This window comes from Equus caballus, chromosome 4 (genome assembly GCF_041296265.1).
Source record: "Equus caballus isolate H_3958 breed thoroughbred chromosome 4, TB-T2T, whole genome shotgun sequence".
Lineage (NCBI taxonomy): Eukaryota > Metazoa > Chordata > Mammalia > Perissodactyla > Equidae > Equus > Equus caballus.
In genome coordinates this window covers 69,618,766-69,643,224 of record NC_091687.1, presented here as the reverse complement: position 1 = coordinate 69,643,224, position 24,459 = coordinate 69,618,766, and the positions used below count along the sequence as shown (strand labels likewise).

The following is a 24,459-nucleotide window of genomic DNA, read 5'->3' as shown; positions in this document are numbered from 1 at the left end:
ACCAAACACCTCACAACCATTCCCTACACTTCGTGCCCTTTGTCATTGCCCTAGTTCTGTCCTTCATCTTTTAGTTAAGACTGGTTACATTAACCTCCCTCAATTCACTGGCCCTACTATGGTGTTCTATCTATCTCTACTGTAATTATCATCCAGATGTTCATGGTTACCATTCTTCTCTTTTAAAATCCTTCCATAAAGATTTTTTTAAAATCCTCAGCACAGCACACCAGATCTCTGCCTACTCTCTTGCCTCAGAACCTACACCACCATGATTTCCCAGCCTAGAAAAAGTATCCTTTCTCCTCTTCCTCTGCCTAATCACTCCTATCCACCTTTAAAGAGTTACCTTTTCCAGTTTGGAAAAGGTATCCTGCTCTGTACTCCCACTGTATACATACCTTTAAATCATATCACAAATGATTTACTAAATAAATGCCAGGTTGGGAATACAAAAGTGAACAAACCACAGTCCTTACCTTTAAGAAACTTATAATGGAGCCAAAAAATTAAATAGTCAATTGCCATACAGTCTGTTAACTTTTCCTTTTAAGCTAATATCTGAGTGCTTGTTATATGCCAGGCTAAGGATTTACTATGTATTATCTCATTTAATTCTCCAATAATTTTATGATTCTCACTTTACAGAGAAGGAAACAGAAAAGCTTTGTTATTTGCCCAAGGTTCAGTTAAGCGTTAAAGATGTGAATCCAGGTCTGACTCCAGAACCTAAGCTCTTAATCACCATACCTTCTATTTTCTACTGTCACAGCATTTAACTCAGTTTCCCAGTGCCCAGCATACAGCAGGCACAAGACATGTATTTGTTAAATAAATAAACTTTGAGTGTTGAAGTCCTAAGCTAGTAATGACTTAACATCAATACTACCATTTTAACTGATAGTGTCTAATATCAAAGCATTCAAAAGCTCTGAGATACTAACACATGTGAATGATCAGTGTCCCAAGTTATTCATCATTGGATGGTTTATAATAGAAAAATATTGAAAAGTAAATGTCTATCAGAAGAGGAAGGTTATAGAAATCACAGCTTATCCATATACTGGAATTATGCAGTCGTATAAAAGAGTAAGAATGATCTTCGTGTAATGATATGGAATAACCTAAGATACACTAAGTGGGAAAAATTAAAAGGTGAGGAAGAATGTGTGTCTGATGGATGGGGGAAAGAGGGATTATGTTTTTTGCTTGCATATGCAAAAATCATCTTTAGAAGAACATATAAGAAACTATTAAATAGATTGCCTGAAAAGTAGGAAACTGCATGAGTTGGGGATATGAACAGAAAGGAGATTTTACTACATCTCTCTTTTTAACCTTTTGAATTTTGAACCAAGCGACTATACTCCCTATATGACAAATATATAAACTACCCCCAAAATAAATAAATAAGCATTTTCAGAAATCGTAACACAAACACTACATAACATCCAGAAGGCCATGGGCCATAACTTTCTTGATTGCTTCTGTTTTTGCAGTGTCTGACACTTGTTGGGAGTCAAATATTTGGTATATTAATGAAGTTTACAAAAATATCAAACTGCCATTGCAGGAATATTTCAAATATATTTTACAAAGAAAGCAAAACAGGAAAAAAATGGTTTTGATTTTTCAAAATAACAATCAGAGCCTTATCCCAGGCTTACTGTTTATCAAACTCTGGAAGACTACTAGAATTTGTATTCTTTTAAAAGTACCAAGGTGATCATTTTATTGTTGTTTCATGTTTCCTTCACATTTCAAATCTCTCACAATAAAGAAGGGGAAAAAACTTTTAAAAGCTACCAAGAAAAACCACTTTAAATGAGTTAACTGTATATGGATTATATCTCAATATGATGTTTATAAAAAAGAAAACTAATCTATGATATTAGAAATGAGATCAGTGGTTACCTGCACAGGGGCACAAGAAACTCAGGGGTGATGGAAATCTTCTGTATCTTGACTGGAATAAAAGCTACAAGGTGTACGTCAATATTCATTGAACTAAACACTTAAAATCTGTGCATTTTACTAGATGAAAATTACACCTCAATAAAGTTACTTTGCAATAATTTGGAAAGCATTTGGAAATGCAGATTCCTGGGCCCCTCCCAGAGACCAAATCACTGGGTCTGTGGTGGAACCCAGCTAATCCGTATTTTTAACAAGAGGTCTCAGGTGACCCTCATGCATGAAGTTCATCATTTATAGTCTGGAAAATACAGACCTAGCATAATGTTGTATGTCCAAGAATTACTGATGTTTTTCAAAAATTCATGAGTTAAATTACAAACTTACACAGAAAAGCTACCTGGGTGATTCTGATTCCCAAGTTTGGGAAATACTAAGTATTAAATGGTAGGAGTTCTAGGAGGAAGACCTTTGGACCAGATAGTTAACAAAGATACCTTTCTTCTCCACCTTCCATGATCCTTCAATGGCTCTCCATCACCTAGTGCAGTGGTTCTCGATCTGGGGTGATTCTGGCCCCCAGGTGACATTTGGCAATGTCTGCAGACATTTTTTTATTGTCATAACTGGGGAGGAGGTATGCTACTGGTATCTACTGGGTAAAGGCCAGAGATGCTGGTAAACATCGTACAATGCACAGGACAGCCCCTCAAACAAAGAATTATAAAACTCCAAATTGCAATAGTGCCAAGTTTGAGAAACTCTGACTTGGAGACTTGCCTCTCAAATGAAGCTACCAAAAGTGCACAGTTGTGGCCCCAGAGGTAAAGAAAATAACAGAATTAACACGTTACATCTTCAGGAGAGTCCATTTTTACTTCCAGATTGGCGAGGAAGGAGAAGAGAGTCATCTTTATATTGCATATAAAGCAAACAAATATAAAATGCATATGTCACGAGTACCTAAGATTTTTTAAAAACTTCAAACTAATGTAAGCAGGAAGAGCTTCAGACTTTACGCCGCAACCTCAGGGGATACTTATTTACTCTATTCAGTCTTCAAAGTATTTTGAAGTTAAGAAACACTTGCCTAAAATAAAGTATATAAACTTTAGCATGACAGGCAAGACCTCATCTTTAAGTACTTCTACTAAGATTTTTAGGGCTATTTGTTACTGCCGTGTGGTCTAACCCAGTGCTATTCAAAATGCAGTCTGTGGACCAGTGAGCCAGTCTGAATTGTTTACCAGTTTACATCAGAGACGTACAGAAATTGACAGCACAGAAATGGAAATTTTTATAGCAGAATACTTTTATGTCTATTGAATCTAATAAAAACATTAGAGCTTGTATTTTGCCTTACTTCATCTTGATTTTTTAAAATTCTGCAGTACTTTGTATTTTACAATGGTATCAGTAAACAGTGGATTGGAAAGAGAAAAAAAGGGAGGAAGCACTAACCTAATCTATCCTGACTGACACATCTAGTAAATGGTAAAGCAAGGATTTGAACTCAAGTCTGTCTGACACCAAAGCTCATATTCTTAATCATTATACTTTAGTTCTCTGTTGTCATTAAGACTTTGCACTCAAAACCCCATGTGTAATCCCTACCTCTGGAGAGCTGGAAGGACTGTACCACGTACAAATCACAAGGGCTTTCTGTGTGTCTGGCCCAAGGCCTTCAACACTGAGAGCAAACCAAGCTGCCTCCTTGGCCTGTTTCCCCCAGGTTCAACTTGGCTCTCTTGATCTCTGATGATGCAAAAGGGTAAGACCAAAAAAAAGAAAAAAAAAGAAAGAAAGAACATTCTCCCGAAGGCCTAGAGGAGAGTCACTGAATGATACTGTCTTCTTTTAGGACCAACCCTGGTTTCTACCCGGTTTGGGGAGATGATCTCCTCCAGGCAGGAGCAGACCCCAGACCTCTCTAACCAGACTACCTATATGGAGTACAGAATAAACGAATCCAAAATATGAAAAAGCCACATGGATTTAATAGCATTTAAAGTTTTCCCTCCTCACACCAAGATTTAAAGAACTTGGATCTGACCCACCCACATGCACATCCCCAAGTGTTTTTACAAACTTTTCTAACCATAATCCTTAATAAAAAAGAAATGTTATATCCAAACTCAACACACAATATTATAAAACAAAATTTACCCCCCCCAAAAATTCATACTAAATGCAATGTACTGCTATTTTCTATTTCTTTCCTACTTTTTAAAAAGTATTAGTAGAAATCCACAAAACTTATTTCAAGACTAATAGGTCTCAACTTGCAGTCTGCAAAATGTTGCTGTACAGATCAACAGTCTACATTTAACAGTATGCTCTCATCTGGCAAGCCTAACCCATAATCATGCTACCTTAAAATTCTTCTCAAAAACATATTTTTTCTACACCAGTTTCATTATACAATAATCTTGTTATTCATAATCCAAACAGTACAGAAAAAACACAAAAAACTGTCTCAAAATTTAGTAAAATGCATAAGGTTAAAAATTTTCAGCCTCTAATCAAATTTTCAAGATAGCTTATTACCTCAAAACGTGAAGCAGTTCTCAGCTGGTAATTTGGTCAGGTAACAATACTTTATTGGCAAAACCCACAAAAGAGTCTTCTGTGAATATGTATACCAGCAAATTATAAGAAGTCTGAAACCAACCTGCTCTACCACTATCTTCACTCTGACTGATCTGGTTATCTGACCACCCCCCATTATTGAGACCTTGGAAATCATAATCTAACTCTTCCTCCGCTCCAAGCTTTTTTTTCTTTGTGGGGAAGGGGGTTTGCCGTTAATCCTCTACAACTGGTCTAAGGTCTGTCAGGAGTCCTACCTTGTCTCAGACTAGCTCAGAAGTTCTGGCACCGGCTCATTTAAGAGTATTGCTATGGGGAAATGCACAAATCCAAAAAACCAATTTTCATAACAAACTTCTGAAACATAATCTATTGATAACACTACCTTCCACGTACTTATGTACTGAATACCTTATCTACAAATCAAAACCAGAAACCAAAAATTCTTAACTAAACTACAAAAATATTCTTTCTGTAAATTAAAATCTACTGGACATTAAACACAAAGTAAATTTCTATTATCAGTTATGAACTTCAATTCTGTAAGCCTAAGAGTGCATGTGACATTTTTAATAACTGTATTAAGAGGATCTGGCTCCATCATGCTATCCCATCACAGAATGACCATACAAACCATCTATGTAGCTTCCACATTTATTTCACAGCTCCTCTCCACCCTATCTTCTCTAGCCCCACCCACTGAACAGCTGGGTGGGATGAAAGATTGTTTCCTGCCCTCCCCCCTTGCTCCTTCCCTTGCTATTTGGAGGAATAAGGGATCTAGGCAGCAGTAACTAGCTTAATAACTGTTTATATCCTGCTAAGGGACCATCCTTCCAGTCTATCAGAATTCCATAAATTTCATCCCTACCTGTACACTTAATGCCTAAAAAGTTTCCTCCTCAAATTGCTTATAAACTTGAGGGGCGAGGGACTGACATTCTCATCACTTGTATGTACATAAATACGTCGAACAAGTAAAATGTTTTTGAATCTAGATTATCTGTTCATTTAGATTCTCAAGGGCACTCGGGAAGATGTTTTCCCATTTCATCAAAGTAACAAAGCCAAAAAAATCTTAAAGTTGAACTACAACAATAAATTCGTAAGAATAAGTTCTTTCAGTAACTAAGCAAACACCTGAACGTCACCAATTCTTTGCCCACACCACAAAAACCCAGATTTGAAACAGTGTACTCTCAAAACGTAACTCAGCAAATGGAAATGTGTTACAAAATTTTCAGATGTTTATTTCCTAGTATACACAGAGTAAGCAATGGAACTGAGGAGTGGAAAATGTGAATGAAATGGCCTTGTTCTTTTTCCAACATCTGGGGGAGGAAAGGAAATGAAAGGGCTTCTTAACAGAATAACTGAGAATACTGAAATATTTTCAAAAATTAATTTCCTTAAACATCACCAGTCCGTATCTCCAACTCCCTCCCTTTTCCAGCGACCCTTCCGAGCCTTCCCACTCCTCGGGAGGGCGCCCTTCCCAGACGTTCTCTCTCTTTTTTCCTAAAAATTAAGCCCAAACCAGCCTCCTTATCCTCCGTACGCCAGCCTCGCCCGCCATCCACCGGCCTTCGGGGCCGCGCCTGGGGAAAGGAAACCCCGAGAGGCGGGGAGGGGGAGCGAGGAGGCGACGCGGTCGCTGGAGCCGCTGCAGCCGCCGCCGCCTCCACCGCAGCCTGAGCCTGGTGCATCCTCCTTCCTCCCTCCCCGCCGCCGCCCTCCGGGGCCGGCCCACACAGCACCCGCACCCGGGCGCGCGCTCATCCCCACCCTCCTCGCCAGGCCCGCTCCCCCGACCAGGGGAGCTCCGCCGCGGGCACTGCGGCCGCCGACGGACGCAGCAGGGCCGCGGGAGCCGGCGGGCCGGGAAAGACGACCCCGCTCCGGCCCCGGCGGCGGAGGCCGCGGCTCAGGGCTCCCCCGGCCCGCCCGCCGCGGCACAGGAAATGCCGCCGCCTCGGCTCTCCTCACGTTCAATTCAAACTGTCACCGCCGCCGCCTCCCCTCCCCCCGGCCCGCCGCCGCCGCCGCCGCGCCCCGGGCCCGCCGTCGCCCCCACCCCACCTCCCCTCGCCGCTGTCCCCCGCCTCGCCTCAGGGCGTTCCTCCCGGCCGGTCCGGCGGCCGCAGAGCCCCGGTGCGTCCGGAGCTGCCGACCCGAGTCGCGGCGGCCCAAAGCTGAGACTCACCCATGGTGCTGCTGTTGACGCTCCTCTCCTCAGCAGCAGCGGATCTCGCACTGACCGACATCCCCTCCCCCCTCCGCGACCAGCCAGGGCGCAGCGCAGCCCGCCGATTCTCCAAAGCCGCCTACGCCGACTCCGCGGCGTAGCCGCCCGGCGTCGCTGCCCTGCTTACGCAGGCGACAGCAGGCGGACTCCTCCACTGGCTCTCGCCCGACTCCCGCTCCCTCCTCCGCCGCCCCCCCCGCCCCCTCAGACGAGGCTTCCGGGCCGAGAAGAGTTTGGCTTAATCTCGCGAGATTACTCCTTCTCTGCCCTGTCGCCTTGCTCCTTTTCGAGCATGACTTCATTGGCATGAGCACTCTTGCTGCTCTGGTTTAGCCGCCATGTTTAATTTGGCGGGATTTGGCACCTCCAAGATCAGGGATAGTCAAGTCTCTGTGCCTGTTTCTTCAATACTGCCTCTACGGCTAAACCGCGTTTCGTTTGTCGGTGAAAAGCTCTGCGGACGCTGAAAGGGAGGGGCCGGTTGGGCGCGAGGGTGGGGTTTTGCCCGAATTAAAGATGGCCGCGATCAGTGCAACCCCGCGCAATTTCGCGTCAGGTTTTGGAGCGGAGGGAGCCGCCCTGTTGGCCTTAGAGTCTCCTTACGGAATTGGCGTAAGGGAAAGAGGCGCCGCTGGAAGAGGCCAGCTTGGGCAGCTGCGCTCAGGGCGGGGGCCGCGTCCACGCCTCGGCTCCTGGCTTCTGACCTGGCGGCATTGTGAGTGCAAGTGAAGAGACGCCTCCAGGGAGAAGTCTATTCCCTCATCCATCCTCGTTTCCTCAACTAACTTGACTCTCGGGGTGGACAGTGAGATTAGGCCCCTGCGCTGTCACTTTCTGGCGGCCTGGCACAGCCGAGGGGTCGGCTGCTGCAGCTTCCACTGCGGACTCTCCACGGTCACGGCCGTGTCGGCTCACCTTGTTTGGTGGCCGGTTCAGTCCTCGTGGAGCTCACACTCTAGTTGAGGAAATGAATGGACACACGTGAAACTGTTGGGTAACAGTTAAAGTGTAATAAAGGGCTAGAACTGTGTGGTCTCCTGCTGTAGCAGTGAACGTCGCTGGGTCGTGGGAGCCTTTCTCCAAATGCTTTCTAGTGAAAGTAGCCACACTTGGCTCTGAACAGCCCAAGGTTTTTCGTACCTTTCTTGAAAACCAACGGCTGTCTTCATTGTCTAGTTCGTGCACATATATTATTTTTTCTGTTAAACTGCACGTTAAGGAATTTTATATACATAATTATGAGCCCACAGCAGAATGTTCATAGCAGCCTTGCTTATTTAGTGAAACAATTTAAATGTCCACTTAGAGGAGAAGGGATGAATAAGTTACATTACTGGACAAATTGACATACACAGAATACTGAACAGTGGGAATTAAAGCTAGTAATATTAATGGAGATAGAATTCATTAACTTAATATTGAGAAGGAAAAAACAGCAAGTTGCAGAAGGTGCATATGGTATACCATAAATAAAAGTTTAAAAATAAGAAACTGTGAGATCAAACTGTGAAAATCATACAAGGAAATGATATATACCAAATTCAGAATAGTGGTTACTTCCAGAGAGGAAGAGAAGGGAATGTAACAGGGGAGGGTTCACTTGTATCTGTAATGTTTTATTTTCTACCAAAAGTAATCTGCAGAAAATGTGGCAAAACCTTAAAGCTAGGTGAAGGGTATACGAGTGTTAAGATTGTAGTTATTTTCTATACTCTTCGGTATACTTGAATGTTTCCAAGTAATTTTTTTAATGAAGGAAATTTTTATCTAAGGAAACAGCTTATTATGTGTCTTGATATCTGCTGTAGTTTCCTAAGTCTCCATTTGTACTGAATTGCTCAAAAAGTCTGTTACAACTCATCTGCCCAAGCAATCATTGTGTTGAATTTCTGAAACTTAAAATGAGCGCTTACTTTGGAAATTTCGTTAAATGTCTACTTTAAAAAAGGCAGTGCAGCAGGGAGTTTAAAGGTGTGGCCTCTGGAGTCATACTGCCTGGGTTCAAATCGCAGCTCTACCATTTACTAACCATATGCCCAAGGACAAGTTGCTTAACCTTTCTGTGATCCAGTTTTCTCATCTATAGATAGGAATAATACTTAACTAATGGAGGTTTTTTGAGAGTTATTTGTGCCCAGTCCATAGTAAATTCTTAGTAAATGTACCTATGTACAGATAATTTTAAAATATAAAATTATCCTGAATCCTATTATTATTTAATCTAATACTCTATAAAGAAGAAAATCTCCCATGTCCACTGATATATTTCTTTGAGGGGGAGCTCTTAATGGATGTAAAAGAGGTGAATTTTGTTATTTTGCGCTCTGAAAATGGATAAATTCTTTTTTTTAAATTTTTATTGAGTTAATGATAGGTCACAATCTTGTGAAATTTCAGTTGTACATTATTGTTTGTCAGTCGTGTTGTAGGTGCACCCCTTCACCCTTTGTGCCCACCCCCCACCCCATCTTTCCCCTGGTAGCCACTAATCTGTTCTCTTTGTGTACATTTTTCAATTCCTCATGTGAGTGGAGTCATACAGAGATTGTCCTTCTCTATCTGGCTTATTTCACTTAACATAGTACCCTCAAGGTCCATCCATGTTGTTGCAAATGGGACAATTTTGTTCTGTTTTATGGCTGAGTAGCATTCCATTGTATATATATATACACCACATCTTCTTTATCCAATCATCTGTTGATGGGCACTTAGGTTGCTTCTGTGTCTTGGCTATTGTAAATAATGCTGCAATAAACATTGGGGTGCATAGGACTTTTGGAATTGCTGACTTCAAGCTCTTTGGATAGATACCCAGTAGTGGGATAGCTGGGTCGTATGGTAGTTCTATTTTTAATTTTTTGAGGAATCTCCATACTGTTTTCCATAGTGGCTGCACCAGTTTGCATTCCCACCAGCAGTGTATGAGGGTTCCTTTTTCTCCACAACCTCTCCAACATTTGTTACTATTTGTTTTAGATATTTTTGTCATTCTAATGGGTGTAAGGTGATATCTTAGTGTAGTTTTGATTTGAATTTCCCTGATGATCAGTGATGATGAACATCTTTTCATGTGCCTATTGGCCATCCGTATATCTTCTTTGGAGAAATGTCTGTTCGTGTCTCCAGCCCATTTTTTGATGAGGTTGTTTGATTTCTTTGTTGTTAAGTTGTGTGAGTTCTTTATATATTATGGATATTAAGCCTTTGTCAGATGTATGACTTGCAAATATTTTTTCCCAGTTAGTGGGTTGTTTTTTTGTTTCAATCCTGTTTTCGTTTGCCTTGAAGAAGCTCTTTAGTCTGGTGAAGTCTCATTTGTTTATTCTTTCTATTGTTTCCCTTCTCTGAGAAGACATGGTGTCTGAAAAGATCCTTTTAATACTGATGTCAAAGAGTGTACTGCCTACATTTTCTTCTGGAAGCCTTATGGTTTCAGGTCTCATCTTTAGGTCTTTGATCCATTTTGAGTTTATTTTGGTGAATGGTGAGAAAGAATGGTCAATTTTCATTATTTTACATGTGGCTTTCCAGTTTTCCCAGCACCACTTGTTGAAAAGACTTTCTTTTCTCCATTGTATGCCCTCAGCTCCTTTGTCAAAGATAAGCTGTCCATAGATGTGTGGTTTTATTTCTGGGCTTTCAATTCTGTTCCATTGATCTGTGCACCTGTTTTTGTACCAGTACCATGCTGTTTTGATTACTGTAGCTTTGCAGTATGTTTTGAAGTCAGGGATTGTGATGCCTCCCATTTTGTTCTTCCTTCTCAGGATTGCTTTGGCAATTTGGGGTCTTTTGTTGCCCCATATGAATTTTAGGATTCTTTGTTCTAATTCTGTAAAGAATGTCATTGGGATTCTGATTGGGATAGTGTTGAATCTGTAGATTGCTTTAGGTAGAACGGACGTTTTAACTATGTTTATTCTTCCAATCCATGTACATGGAATGTCTTTCCTTCTCTTTATGTCATCATCCATTTCTTTCAGAAAGACCTTGTAATTTTCATTGTATAGGTCTTTCACTTCCTTAGTTAAATTCACCCCAAGGTATTTTATTCTTTTTGTAGCGATTGTGAATAGTATTGTGTTCTTGAGTTCTTTTTCTGTTAGTTCGTTTTTAGAATATAGAAATGCTACTGATTTATGCAAATTGATTTTATACCCTGCAACTTTGCTGTAGTTGTTGATTACTTCTAAAAGTTTTCCAATGGATTCTTTGGGGTTTTCTATGTATAAGATCATGTCGTCTGCAAACAGCAAGAGTTTCACTTCTTCCCTCCCTATTTGGATTCCTTTCATTCTTTTTTCTTGCCTGATTGCTCTGGCCAGGACCTCCAGCACTATATTAAATAAGAGTGGTGAGAGAGGGCATCCTTGTCTTGTTCCTGTTTTCAGGGGGATGGCGCTCAGTTTTTGCGCATTGAGTATGATGTTGGCTGTGAGTTTGTCATATATGGCCTTTAGTATGTTGAGGTAGTTCCCTTCTATGCCCATTTTGTTCATAGTTTTTATCATAAATGGCTGTTGGATCTTGTCAAATGCTTTCTCTGCATCTATTGAGATGATCATGTGGTTTTTATTCCTCAGTTTGTTGATGTGGTGTATCACGTTGATTGATTTGCACATGTTGAACCATCCCTATGTCCCTGGTATGAATCCCACTTGATCATGATGTATGATGAAAATGTATAAATTCTTAATACAAATAATAAGTTCTTGCCTGAGGTTTGTTCATGCTCTCCTACAAACCCTGCCCCATGCAATAATAGCTTCACTACTTTCCATTGAAAATTACATGGAGGGTTACAGGCAATGAGATGATGACATATTATGGAACTTTCTCCATAAGGAGTTCTGATAGTCAGTGTTACATAATGTGTGTATGTGTGCATGCACTCAGTGTGTATTATAAATTATATGTTCGGGAGGTGGAGAGAGAGAGAATTATTGTACTTGTTTTATGATCTCTGCTGCACTGTCTGCAGTATTATATTTGCTAATAAAGTCTAGACCTTAACCTTCTGATTCAGAAACAGGTTTTTAAAAAAATGATCTGAAATTCTGGATGGACCACATAGATTGTTTCCACTTCCTATGTACAGTGTCTAACCTTCTGATTCAGAAACAGGTTTTTAAAAAAATGATCTGAAATTCTGGATGGACCACATAGATTGTTTCCACTTCCTATGTACAGTGTCCAACCTGAAGTGGGCCTTCAACTTTGCCAGGCAACTTTGTAACTTTGTTCCCTAGTTAGCTCTCTTTTCCACCACAGCCACTTCAGATTTTCTTCATTGCTTTCCAACCATCTCCCTCATTTATTCTCAGCAAAAAATAGAACCCATCAGAAAGGAACTTCAACAAATTCCTTCCTCCAAATTTATTAGCCTACCTGCATCCACACGCATCCTTTCAAACATCATGATGGATCGGGTGTCCCCCTGCAATCTAGGGCACATATTTCTACCTGTTCTCTGTATTCTATCTCTTTGTGCCTATTTTCTGGGTTCTGTCTCCTCCTGCCTTTCTAGGAACTTCATTCAGTGGATTATTTATTCAGTAAGCTTCTAGTTCTGTCCCTACCTCCCCACTGAAATTCTAATGAAGTCACTAACAACCTCTTTGTTCAATCCAGTGGACCCTTTTCCGTATTTTGCTTGACCTCTCCGCAGCATTTGATACTAGTGACCATGGCCTGCAGCATTTACATCCCTTAATTTGTGAAACCACACTTTCCTAGTTTTCCTCCTAGATCTCTGGCTTCTTTATTTTACCTTCCAGGACCTCCATCTTTTGCCTGTCACTTAAATGTCCATTTACCTCAGAGTTGTGTCCTAGTCAGTTTATTCTTATCTCACTTTTTATACTCTCCTTTGGTGATCCTCATTCACTTCCATGGCTTTAGTTACCATATATATGCTACTGTCTCCTAAATAGAAATGTCTAGTCTAGTTCTCTCTCCTCACTACAAATCTGCATAACTGATGCCTTCAAAATATGTGTCTTGATGTTCCAAGGTACCTCAAACCAATATATCACAAGTTAAACTCTTCATTTTTGTTATACTTGCTTTAAAGTTCCCAATCTCTAGATGTTATCATCATCAACCCAGTTGCCTAAGCCAGAAATATGGGTCTTATACTCAGCCCCCCCCCCCCCATCTCTTACCTCCTACAACCATCAGAAAGTCGTGTCAGATTTTCCTTCTCATAGATTTCTTTTTTTTTTTTAAAACAACTTGTGTGTGTATTATTTTGAGTACTCACAATATTTGTTGATAGAGATAGTGCACACACTTGTACGAAAAAGCAGGACAGTGTGTTGATGGCTGAGTCTTTATTTTATTTTATTTTTGCTTATTCTCCCCAGAGCCCCCCAGTACATAGTTGTATATTCTAGTTATAGGTCCTTCTGGTTGTGCCATGTGGGATGCCGCCTCAGCATGGCTTGATGAGTGGTGCCACGTCCACACCCGGGATCCAAACCAGTGAAACCCCAGGCCACCGAAGCGAAGCACGTGAACTTAACCATAGCCACAGGGCCGTCCCCTCATAGATTTCTGCTCTCTCCATTTCTCTCCTTCTCCACTACTAGTATTCTAGGTAGGCCATTATTCTCTCCTGCCTCAACTCTCTGCAATAACCTCTCTGCCTGGTGCCTTGTTCTACTCTAACTCATTCTTCACATTGTACCCAGACTGATCTTTTGATTTTTTTTAATTTTTTTTTAAAATACACTTTTTTTTTTTTTAAGATTTTTTTATTTTTTTCCTTTTTCTCCCCAAAGCCCCCCGGTACATAGATGGATATTCTGGGTTGTGGGTCCTTCTAGTTGTGGCATGTGGGACGCTGCCTCAGCGTGGTTTGATGAGCAGTGCCATGTCCGCGCCCAGGATTCGAACCAACGAAACACTGGGCCGCCTGCAGCGGAGCGCGAGAACTTAACCACTCAGCCACGGGGCCGGCCCCCAGATTGATCTTTTTAAACTTGGAGTATGTCAGTCCCCTGTTTAAAGTCTTCAAACTTTCCCTCAGGAAACTTACATGATAACGTTTCCTTATTTCTGGCCAATCTACCATGCCTTGCTCTCTCTGTAAACTCTAGCAAGCCTTGCTGCTCCCTGTGTCTGGGAGACTTCGCTCTCCTTTTTACACTTGCATCCCTGACCTGGCTTTCTCCTTTAAGTCTCAGCTTAGCCATCATTTTCTCTAAAAGCCTTCTTTGATCTCCTAAAATTGGGCAAGGTACCGTCTTAACCCCATTGGTATCTTGTATTTACTCCTATGACAGTACCAATAGCACAGTTTTGTAAATACTTGCCTCTTCTCTTGGAGTCTAAGCTCCTTAAGGGCAGGGGCTCTTGTCTTGTTCACTTGTTCACATAAAAATTCTGGGGTCCTTAATAATTTGTAAGAATGTAAATAGATCATGAGCCCAAAAGTTTGAGAATTGCTGCTCTAGCATATATTATGTGTTCAATGTATATATGTTAAATAATTAATAAATGTCAGTTTGCCAAAACTCTGGCACACAACTACTTAATGTTTCTTAATCAAAGCTTTTCCTAAAATGCCCAGAATTAATATCTGAATAGGCAAAAATATACCCAAGCTTAGTATCTGAATGTGTGTAAGTGAAAGCATACTTTAGATGAATGTGCTTTGTAAACTATGGAGTGCTATACAAATACCATTGTTTTGATAACTGTCTATGATAATTGTGGACCAACGTTCTAGCTTTGGTAGTAGAACCAGGACTACCTATAATGACTTGAAGACGAGAATTTTTATAACCAGCCATTTCATTAGATTTCATATCTAATCCATGTAACAATTTTGTGAACTAGATATTACCCTTATTTTTTAAATAAGGAAACCAATGTTCAGAAAAGTGATTTACTCAAGGTCTCAGAACTTGTAAGAACCTGAGACAAGGTTCAAAGACCTCATGCTTTTCCAATACACAAGACTTCAGGTGGAGTGATCTGTTCCTCTGTTACCCTGAATCCCATCCTCATTTGCTAGACATTTGGTCTGGTAAAAGAGTACGATGGTTTTTACAATTTTCAGGTGCTTTTACCTTTAATGCAAGAGGAAACACATGCGAATGGTATTAGATCTATATGAAGGTTTTCCCTGAGGGCCGACTCAGAGCGCAACAGTGTAAATGGGATGGCACTTCTCACAGAACAAGTCTGTCCTGTTGTCTACATTGCCAAAACTGAGCAGACATGGCAGTTTGGGTGGTAGGGGTGGAGCTTGAGATTTCAGATGTTTATTTCATGAAGTGGGGTAGGCAATCTGCAATATTTCCCTGTTAACAGTAATATCCAAATATCCAAAAAGCCCTTGAGTACTTTTTAGTCCTCTTTTGCAGGGCAGTAGAAGAGGATTGAGAAATGATAGGGAAAATAAACGGGCACTAACTAAAACATTTTTCTTGTGAAAATTACAGATATATAACATTCACAAAAGCTGAAACTAATTTAGTTTGATGAATTATGAATTAATATGTGAGTATATTTTGTTCAAGTCAAATTTATAATATGAAACTTCATAATTCAAGATATTTCTCAAGAGAAATATTCTACCATCCACAAAATCTCTTTTAAGTGTCATGAAATACAAACACAGGGAATCAAGGTAAATATGGTTTAAATATTTTTGTATTTAACTTTTAAATATTGAAAACTAATAGTGCATTCTAGTGTTAAATTTATGATTAAATAGCATAGTTATTAGAGGAAAGTTCTGTCGAGATCAAAGAATGTAACTAAAATAATTGACAGTGTTAATATTCCGCAAATGGAAGGGGATAGATACTGACGTGTCCTTTTATGGATTAAGAATCTATATAGTACAGGAAGTCAAGTGACACTTGCAAGATTATACAACTAATGAACAAAAATTAGAAAAAATAAAGCCTTCTACCTTCTCTTCTTTTGTAAAGATCAAACTTCATCCCAAAGAGGAAGAGAAGGCAAAAGACATAGTAGTAATAACAAAACAAAAGAAAATAAAGTGAGAGAACCATGCAACTTGAAGACCAGAGATTTGAACAAACAGCAAAACAGCTATTTAAACAGCAAATAACTCTCATTCTTAACTTCTTTACCTTAGAAGGAAGGGTTTTTGCTTTTCCCACCAGCCAAGGAGGGAATGGGGGAGAACGCAGTGCAGAAATAGGATGTCGGAATCTACACTGCCCCGGGAGGCCCGGTTTATCTCACTTATCACTGGAGGCTAAAGGAATTTTCAAATTCCAGGGCTCTCCTGGAAACTTAATTCTAATACAGATGCGAGCCTCCCTTCCCTCTAAGGACTCCATGTCCCTGGTAACAGTCCTGCAGCACAGTTGCCTCTGGAACCGAGGGAAGAGAGGAAGCCATTTACCTTGAGGTTTTCTTGCCAATCAGCACCTTGGTATAGAGCCATCCAATCTGATTACATAGTAAAAATACCACTGAACACAATACTGGAGGAAAATCCAAGTACATAAAAGTAAATCTATTATAAGTGGGAAAGGCCATTGTTGCCAACTCCCTTTGGCATTTCCTACCACTGAATTATAAACTGAAATAGGAAATAGGGACACATGGTTCTATGGGAAACCAGCTGCCTTCAACAACCAGTCTTAATATATTGACTTTGGCAATGATTGAATGCCTCCTGCTATATAAGAGGCTAGTGAAAGTGAACTCAATTGAACTTAAGTAAGTTTATGTAGGGAGAACGTGTTAAGTCAGAACAAGGCTATCACTTTAGCAAGCAGTAGGAACCTAGCCTCTCCAAATCGCTCTTCCTTGCAGGCCTCTGAGCGAGTGACTATTTCCTGGAGGTGCTCCTCAGAGACCTCATATCCAGTAAAACAGGAAATTCAGAGAGGAAGCAAATGCCTGCGCCAGACTAATGTGCTCGCTTCACGTGAAAAAATTGCGTTGGATTACCTTGGAGACTGACTGGCAGAGGACAAATGCGTAGTAGTAGTTAAGATAGTATGTCATCACTCCCTTCCTTTGTGAGGCTCCCAACAACTTACAGACTCTTTCTTCTACTATCCCTCTAATTATTTGACATTGATTAAATCCTATTTTAGAGAGATACTTAAGTGTCTGATGAAAATAAAAGAGCAAATGATGGTGTTTGTGTCTGTCATCCTTGATGTGATCCATTTCATGGAAGGAATCATAATTGAGATTTATTTCTGGTTTTAGTTGATACTCTTTTTTCCTTGATTTGCTTCCAAAAATTTAGCAATAAATGATAACATCTTGCCAATCAATTAATATAAACAGATAAACAGATTTAGTGAAACCAAAATAATGGCCATCTTTGTCATCTAAAATGGTAGCAATACAGTATTAAACACTAGTGTTGAACTATAGATATTTCCTTCTGGAGTTCTTATGCCAAAAGGCTACGTTTGTGTCCTAATAGAATCTAATATCTTAAGAGATGGAAGAGAACTTCTAACTCTAAATCAGCTACCTACCAAATTCAAGAACTTCCTCAAATGTTATTTTATTCATGTCATGTATGAGGCTACGGTACCAACTATTGAAACTATAAATGTTAGAATTTGAATTTAAAGGAAGCAGATGTGTTACAGATGATATTATATTACTCTATAGTCCTAAAGTTCACATATGGCGTAGTTGTAACTCTCTCTGTTTTATGATTTCTGACACACAAGTAAGCAAACTCTTCTGAAATTTTTGTTTCTGGTAAAAGTGTTCATTTAATTTCTTATTTCAAAATATGTTTTTGGTTTGAGCTAAATGTCAGTGACATGTAGATGCTTGTCAATGAGCACTAGACAATTAAGATGTTTTCTCTTGTAAAATTTAGCTGTTTTTGCAAATCTGTGAACAAAAATGCCCATGAATTACTTTTGCTATAAGACTGCAGGCCCTGAAGATAGACTAAATCCTAGCTATCTTTTCATCTTGTGCAAACTTAGCATAATACCTTGCACATGGTAGGAGCCCAACTATTTTTTGGAAATAATTGCATATACTTTTAGGGTTTATATGTGGCTTGGGAAACTGAATGAAGTAGAAGAAGCAATACCAAAATAGGGCAAAAAAAAAGTGGGGAATTTGAGTATTGCAAGTAGGTAGAGATTATTATATTATCTTTATATTTCCTCCTTAATTTATCCCCAACTTCCATTGCACACACATGCAAACATTAAGAAAAAAGTCAGGAAAAAGCCCTTTCCCACACAATTTCCCCCAGATTTCAAATGACCCAGATTTCTCTGTTTTTTTAGCATCACTATTAGACTCCTGTTTTTGTGGGGGTTTTTTGGTTTTTCGTTTTTGGCATCTTTGACAGTCAATCAGCTGATTCTGACATTGGCAAGGTTAAGCAAAGAGAGCAGGTCCACCCTTATTTCCGTTGTTTAGGCCTACCTGCTTCGTGCCCTTCTCCCTGCCTCCTGATCGGTTCTAGATAAGAGGCAGCACTGACTCGCAGCTTCCCAAGATACGCTAACTTCTTGGGAAAAAGTAAGCACAAGCTTTCCCAGACCTATGGTGTTTAGCAACTGAAGTGAACTCTGAAGAGAGACCAGAGAAGAGCACGAAGAGATCACAAAAGTAAAACTCTCTTTTCAGTCCCTGGCAGAAACTGTCCCTCTTTCTTTCCTTTTGTCATCAACACACAGCAGTCTCCAGCAAAGCTCTCTTTCACTTTACAAGTAAAAGGGATTTCTGAAGGAAGAAAGAAATATTAGGAGACCTTGAGACCAATTTTTCCAGCCACTGTGGCTGCCTAATTCTGGGTGAGTCACTCTTCTTCAGGAAATCGAAAGAATGTAAAATATGTGAAGGTTACTGAGGATGGCTGTGGAGCAGAATGTAAATCCTCAAGTAATTTCAAGTTTCCTTCCTACGTTTTTCTCACAGAAACACACACATCAGATGTAATGAAGGCTGAGAGAGGAGGGGTGGTCAGGGAGAGGGAATGCGTTAAAATGCAGTTTTAAAGGGTACGTTAACTACGTAGCCAGTAGTTGATCTAGGGTGATTTAATTATCTTAATCTAAAGATTTATCTAGTGAAATTAAAATAGTCTACAAAGGTGAGCTATTTACTCCCTTCAATCAGTGGAAGAAATGTGAGATAAATTATATGGGAAAGATTTTCTTCTCATTGTTTCATAGTTTATAAAGTGAAAATAGAAGATAATTCAATGGGAAAAATACCTTAATAACTTCTTCCTGTTATCTCAATGCCATGCCAGAATGAGGTACATCAAAAGACAAGTTGTGGGGCTGACCGGTGGCACAGTGGTTAACTGCTCACGTTCTGCTTTGGCAGCCTGGGTTTCGCAGGTTCAGATCCTGGGTGCGGATATGGCACCGCTTGGCAAAAGCCATACTGTGGTAGGCGTCCCACGTATAAAGTAGAGGAAGATGGGCATGGATGTCAGCTCAGGGGCAGTCTTCCTCAGCAAAAAAATGAGGAGGATTGGCAGCAGATGTTAGCTCAGGACTAATCTTCCTCAAAAAAAAAGGGGGAAAAAAAGTTGTTTGTAAACATCCAAAGATCTTTGAAATTCCCCAGGGTCTATAATAAACACCCCTTATTAAATAGACCTCAAAAAGCAAGGAGAGTAAGGACAATGAAGGATAGGACAGAGAGAGCATGGAATCAAGAAAGTAGGGAGCAGGGCCGGCCCCATGACCAGGTGGTTAAGTTTGCTCAGTTCGCTGAGGCACCCAGGGTTCATTGTTTCAGATCCTGGGCACAAACCTACACACTGCTCATCAGGCCATGCCATGGCAGCATCCTACATAGAAGAACTAGAATGACCTATAACTGGGATATATAACTGTGTGCTAGGGCTTTGGGGAGAAAAATAAAGAGGAAGATTGGCAACAGATGTTAGCTCAGGGCCAATCTTCCTCACCAAAAAAAAAGAAGAAGAAAGAAAGAAAGTAGGCTAGAACAGCTTGCTCACACCATGTGGACTTCAGCTGAAAGGAGAAGGGCCACCAAGGTTTTGAGAATAACCCCTCTGTATTAGTTTACAAGGGCTGCCATAACAAAATACCATAGCCTGGGTGGCTTAAATAATCAAAATTCATTTTCTCATGGTTCCGAGGCTACAAGTCCAAGACCGAGCTGTCGTCAGCAGGTTTGGTTTCTCCTGAGGTCTCTCTCCTTAGCTTGCAAATGGGGCCACCTTATCTCTGTGTCTTCACATGGCCTTTCCTCTGTGCATGCATATCCTGGTGTCTCTTTGTGTGTCCAAGTTTCCTCTTCCTATAAGGATACTAGACTGATTGGATTAGGCCCTCCCTAATGACCTCCTTTTAACTTAATCACCCCCTTTAGAGGCCCTGTCTCCAAATACAGTCACATTCTGAGGTACTGGGGGTTAGGGCTTCAACATATGAATTTTGAGGGGACACAGTTCAGCTCATAACATTCTCCCTGCAAGTGGGCAGAGTCTAGTTAATATGCGTACCCTTCGACTTGGCTATTCTTCTTCTAGAAATTTATCTTAGAAAAACAACTAGCATAAATGCCAAAATGATATTTACATAGGATGTTCATTGCAGCACTGGTTGAAACAGCAAAACGTGGTAAATAACCTAATTATCCATTAATAGGAGATTTGTATCACAAATTACAATCTAACCATACAAATAGAATACTAGGCTTAGGAAGATGTTCAAGATGTTATGTCAAAAACTCAAGTTACAGAACACTGTGTACAGTACAAACTCGTGTTTAGAAATTACATCGTATATTTGTATAGGCCTAGAAAAAGGTCTGAGAGAATATATATGGAACTGTTAAGAGTGATTACTTCTATGGTATGGACTTTGGAGTAGGGCTTTTCACTTTTTATTTGAACACTTATGTAATTTGAATTTTTGCAACAGATGTGTTTGCTTTTGTAATTAAAAATGAAACCATTAATTTTTTAAGTATTCCCTGAGAAACATGGGGTAAACAAGTTTAAAGCCTATAAAGTTTGTAACACTGTAATAAATAATAGAAACTACCTTTATTGGGCATCTACTACTTATTCATTCAACAAATATTTTTGAGCCCCTGTGTCCCAGGCATTGTTAGGCAGTTCACATATATCACACCCAATCCTCACAAAGACTTCTCAAGGCGAATTTTACTATTTTGATTTTACCTTGGCAGAAAACAAGGCTCAGAGAAGTCAAGTAATTTGCAAAAGTTGCACAGTTGATAAGAAACAAAGCCAAGTCTTTTGTCTACTTCGTCATACTGCCTTGTAAAATTACTTTCTTCTACTGTGTATACACGATACAGAAAATTGTTATCCAGCTTGATGCTGTTAGAATCACATTTACAGGTCGATAGTGTATTCTCTCAGCAAATAAACTACCACCTCTAAATCTGTCTATCTATCTATCTATCTATCCATCCACATTTCATATCCACTAATCAGAAGTATTTGCCAGAGCGATTTTGAAATTACAAGTGATTTTGATAAATAAAGGAAAATTCCATGATCTTGAGTTCTCATTGAATGATGATCGGGGAGCGAGGAGGAGGGTGAGTACCAGGAGAGCCACTCTTGTTTACTCTGTTTATTGTAGGGTAGGGCAGTACTGGCATTCGGAATACTAATAAAGCAGCGTCTGGGTCTATAACTTCAGTTATCAAAAGAAAGAAGCTTTGACGGATAATGCCCCCCGGTTACTGTCTCTGTGAGAAGCACACACATACGTATTGTTCCCTGTGAAAATGAGCACTTTGTACAGATAGGCTGGTACAGTGGCATGAAAAGGACTTCAAGAGAATCTCTGAAGCAGCAGCACTCTTGATATCCCAGCTCCTGAAATTTTATCATTTCTCTTCAGATGGCAGTAGGATCAGTTTGAATGTGCTACAGCCTATCCATGGGCGCGATTTCAGGGGATTCAGCCTATCTTGCAAATCCTTCCTAGCTCCTGTCTCTGATATCAACACTTTGTTCAAAAGTAGTAGCTTCCAAAAGCACAATGCTTTCATCTGTTATCAGACATGTATTACTTGGTGTGAGTGGAGGGGAAAAGTGTGAAGACGGTAGGCCCCATCTCAGGTTTGGGGAACAAACAGGATTGGGGAGGCTGGGATACAAAGACAAATTGCCAATTTCACTATGTTGCCTGGGACACAGTGCTGGGAATAAGGAGAACCCTGTCAGTCAGGAGTCACTGGAGTTTATTTTACCCACTAGTGAGTAGAGTGTGGAAATAGTCAGCTGCCTGGTGCTTGGCGTGAGCAGAGCTCCTTAGACTCAAATGGTCTTCCTAGCTGTCTTCCCTAGGTGAGCCTGAAAAGTCTTTGCCCCAGTCCCTGTGGGCACCATGGAGGGACAGAAAGAGTATAGGCTTTGCAGTCAGAATAGAAGTGGGTACAAATACAACTCATCCACTTGCTGGCTGACCTTGGGCAAATCAAACTATCGCACAGGGCTGTCATGAGGATGAAATGAGATTATGTAAGTAAAGAGCTTTACACAGTGCCTGCTACACAAAAGGGACCCAGCATACAATCGGTCCTTTCTGGGTCCCTGCTGAGAACTCCACCAGGACCAAAGCCCAGCCTTGAACCTAAGCCCAGTCAGCTCTGAGTCCTGACCGCTTGCCCAAATCCTGCTGAATCCTTTCTCCAGGCTTGCACCCTGTTTTCACATCCTTCTCAGCTTCAGGCTGCAGCTTCAAATATGTATCCTGCCTGCCTTCCACCTACCAACTACACTCCATGGATGGCAGTGTCAGCTTCAGTCAGACTAGAGCCTGCTCTGGTCCCGTTTAGACTTGATGATTTAGACCTGTGGTTCTAAACCTTTCTTGGGACCACGCCAGACCTAAACTTCTATGTACAGAACCGGGAGATGATCCGCATTTTTTAAAAGCTCCCCTTCCCTCACTGCAAGAGCCACCTCACTGGTCTTCACCCATTCTTGCTTCCAGGCAGAAGTTTCCTGTATGCTGTGTAACCAAGGCCTTGGCATCTACTTTGCAGATAGTTGGTGCTTAATAAATATTTATCGAGCAAGTGAAGGCTTTCTGTTGGGTATTTTTTTCCTTACAAAGATATTTAGCCATAGAATTTAAGAATAGCATTAAAAAATAATGGCACATACTAGTTGTTCAATAAAGATTGTTTTATGAATGATGAAAGCCTGTTTTCTTTTGGGAGGGCAAAGATTTGGGAGAATGCCTGTGAGTATAGAAGTTCCACGGAAGTAAATGAAAAGACAGCACGTGGAAGAGTTTTACAAAGCGTGAGGAATACGTGGAATAATAACGATGTTGTACCATCCAAATCTTAGTGTCAGTACATTCTAATTTGTTCTAGAGAAAAGGACACTAGGGTAAGCAGCTTCTCAAAGGTTACAGTGTGTGTCAGCAGGAGGGAGAAAAGCAAGAAAGAGGTCTCATTACTTCTAACTATACAAGCACAATAAAGAGACATATCTTCTTTTTTTAATTTTTGCTTTTCATTATGGAAAATTTCAAACATATTCAAAGTAGAGAGAAGAGTATAATAAATCCTCATCTCGGTTACACAGCTTCAACGGTTAGCAACATTTTGTCTATATTGGACTAACCTGTGTGATGCAAAATAGGGCTTCTGAGTTTACTTTAAAGATTGCTTGAATCGAATGCGTAAATAAATGCTGCAGGACTAGGTCAACATTCTTTGGGAAGATTTAGAGATAGCATGTACTCCCAGAGCCCATTTACATAGATTTTTCAACATCTGGCTAACAATTCCTCTTTGAGTCGGATGATTACAACATTCCAAACTCTGCACAATCTCCTAATGAGTGTATATAATAGAGTCACTGTACTTGTCTCTAAAAAAACAACTTATTTGTTTTTAGAACGTTAGAAAATTGTGGCTGTGTCCCCATCTGGGGTACAAAGGACCAGTGAACCCGGTTGTGGTCCTTGCCTTCAATGGCTCCAAATGTCCCACCACCAACCTAGTCTTATGACAATCCAGAGTGAGACAGGCTGCAGGTCTGGCTTCATTGGCTATAGAAAGAGTCTCTGAGTGTGAAAGTTTATACTCTAAGGCAAAACATTAGGGAGTGATTAGTAGTTTCACATTGAATACGAGCAATTTCTTGGGAATCACTATGATTAACTTGATTCAACCATTTATTTAAGTATATGGTGATGTTACTGGGTTTAGCTTTCCTATCGTTTTTTCTTCTTTCAAGTAACCAGTTTGTATTTTCTATTTTTAGTACAAGGTTATCAGATGTTAAGTTGTATTCTTTGACAGAGGGAAGTAAAATCTTAATATTAATTAAGCCATTGTTTAAGAGGAATCCGCTATATCTTGCTTATTGAATATAGTTTCATGTTAAGCACATGGTTCAATATATATTTGTTGAAAGAATAAGGTTGAATGTCTTCTTTCCAAATATTTTTCTAGCTGCTAACGTGTTTTGTTTTTTTTTTAAAGATTTTATTTTTTTCCTTTTTCTCCTCAATGCCCCCCGGTACATAGTTGTATATTCTTTGTTGTGGGTCCTTCCAGTTGTGGCATGTGGGAGGCTGCCTCAGTGTGGTTTGATGAGCAGTGCCATGTCCACACCCAGGATTCGAACCAATGAAACACTGGGCCACCTGCAGCGGAGCGCACGAACTTAACCACTCGGCCACTGGGCCAGCCCCTGCTAATATGTTTTAATGCCACTTTAATGTGGTTTTCGTCAAATT

General features: G+C 40.4%; 1 protein-coding gene across 3 annotated transcripts in view; it reads right to left on the bottom strand.

The window, feature by feature from the left end:
* SEPTIN7 (septin 7) overlaps positions 1-24,459 on the bottom strand; it is a 202,958-nt gene that overhangs the window by 107,592 nt on the left and 70,907 nt on the right. Inside the window, exon 1 of one of the 3 annotated variants that reach the window (XM_070264827.1) lies at positions 6,707-7,188. The exons of 1 other annotated variant lie outside the window; for it this stretch is intronic. Coding sequence is in view for 1 of the 2 variants with exons in the window: in XM_070264826.1 (XP_070120927.1) it covers positions 6,707-6,767 (61 nt within the window). In the remaining variant the exon portion in view is untranslated. Of the gene's footprint in view, positions 1-6,706; positions 7,189-24,459 lie in introns of those variants that run through there. One more of the 3 variants, XM_070264826.1, reaches the window with a different exon arrangement.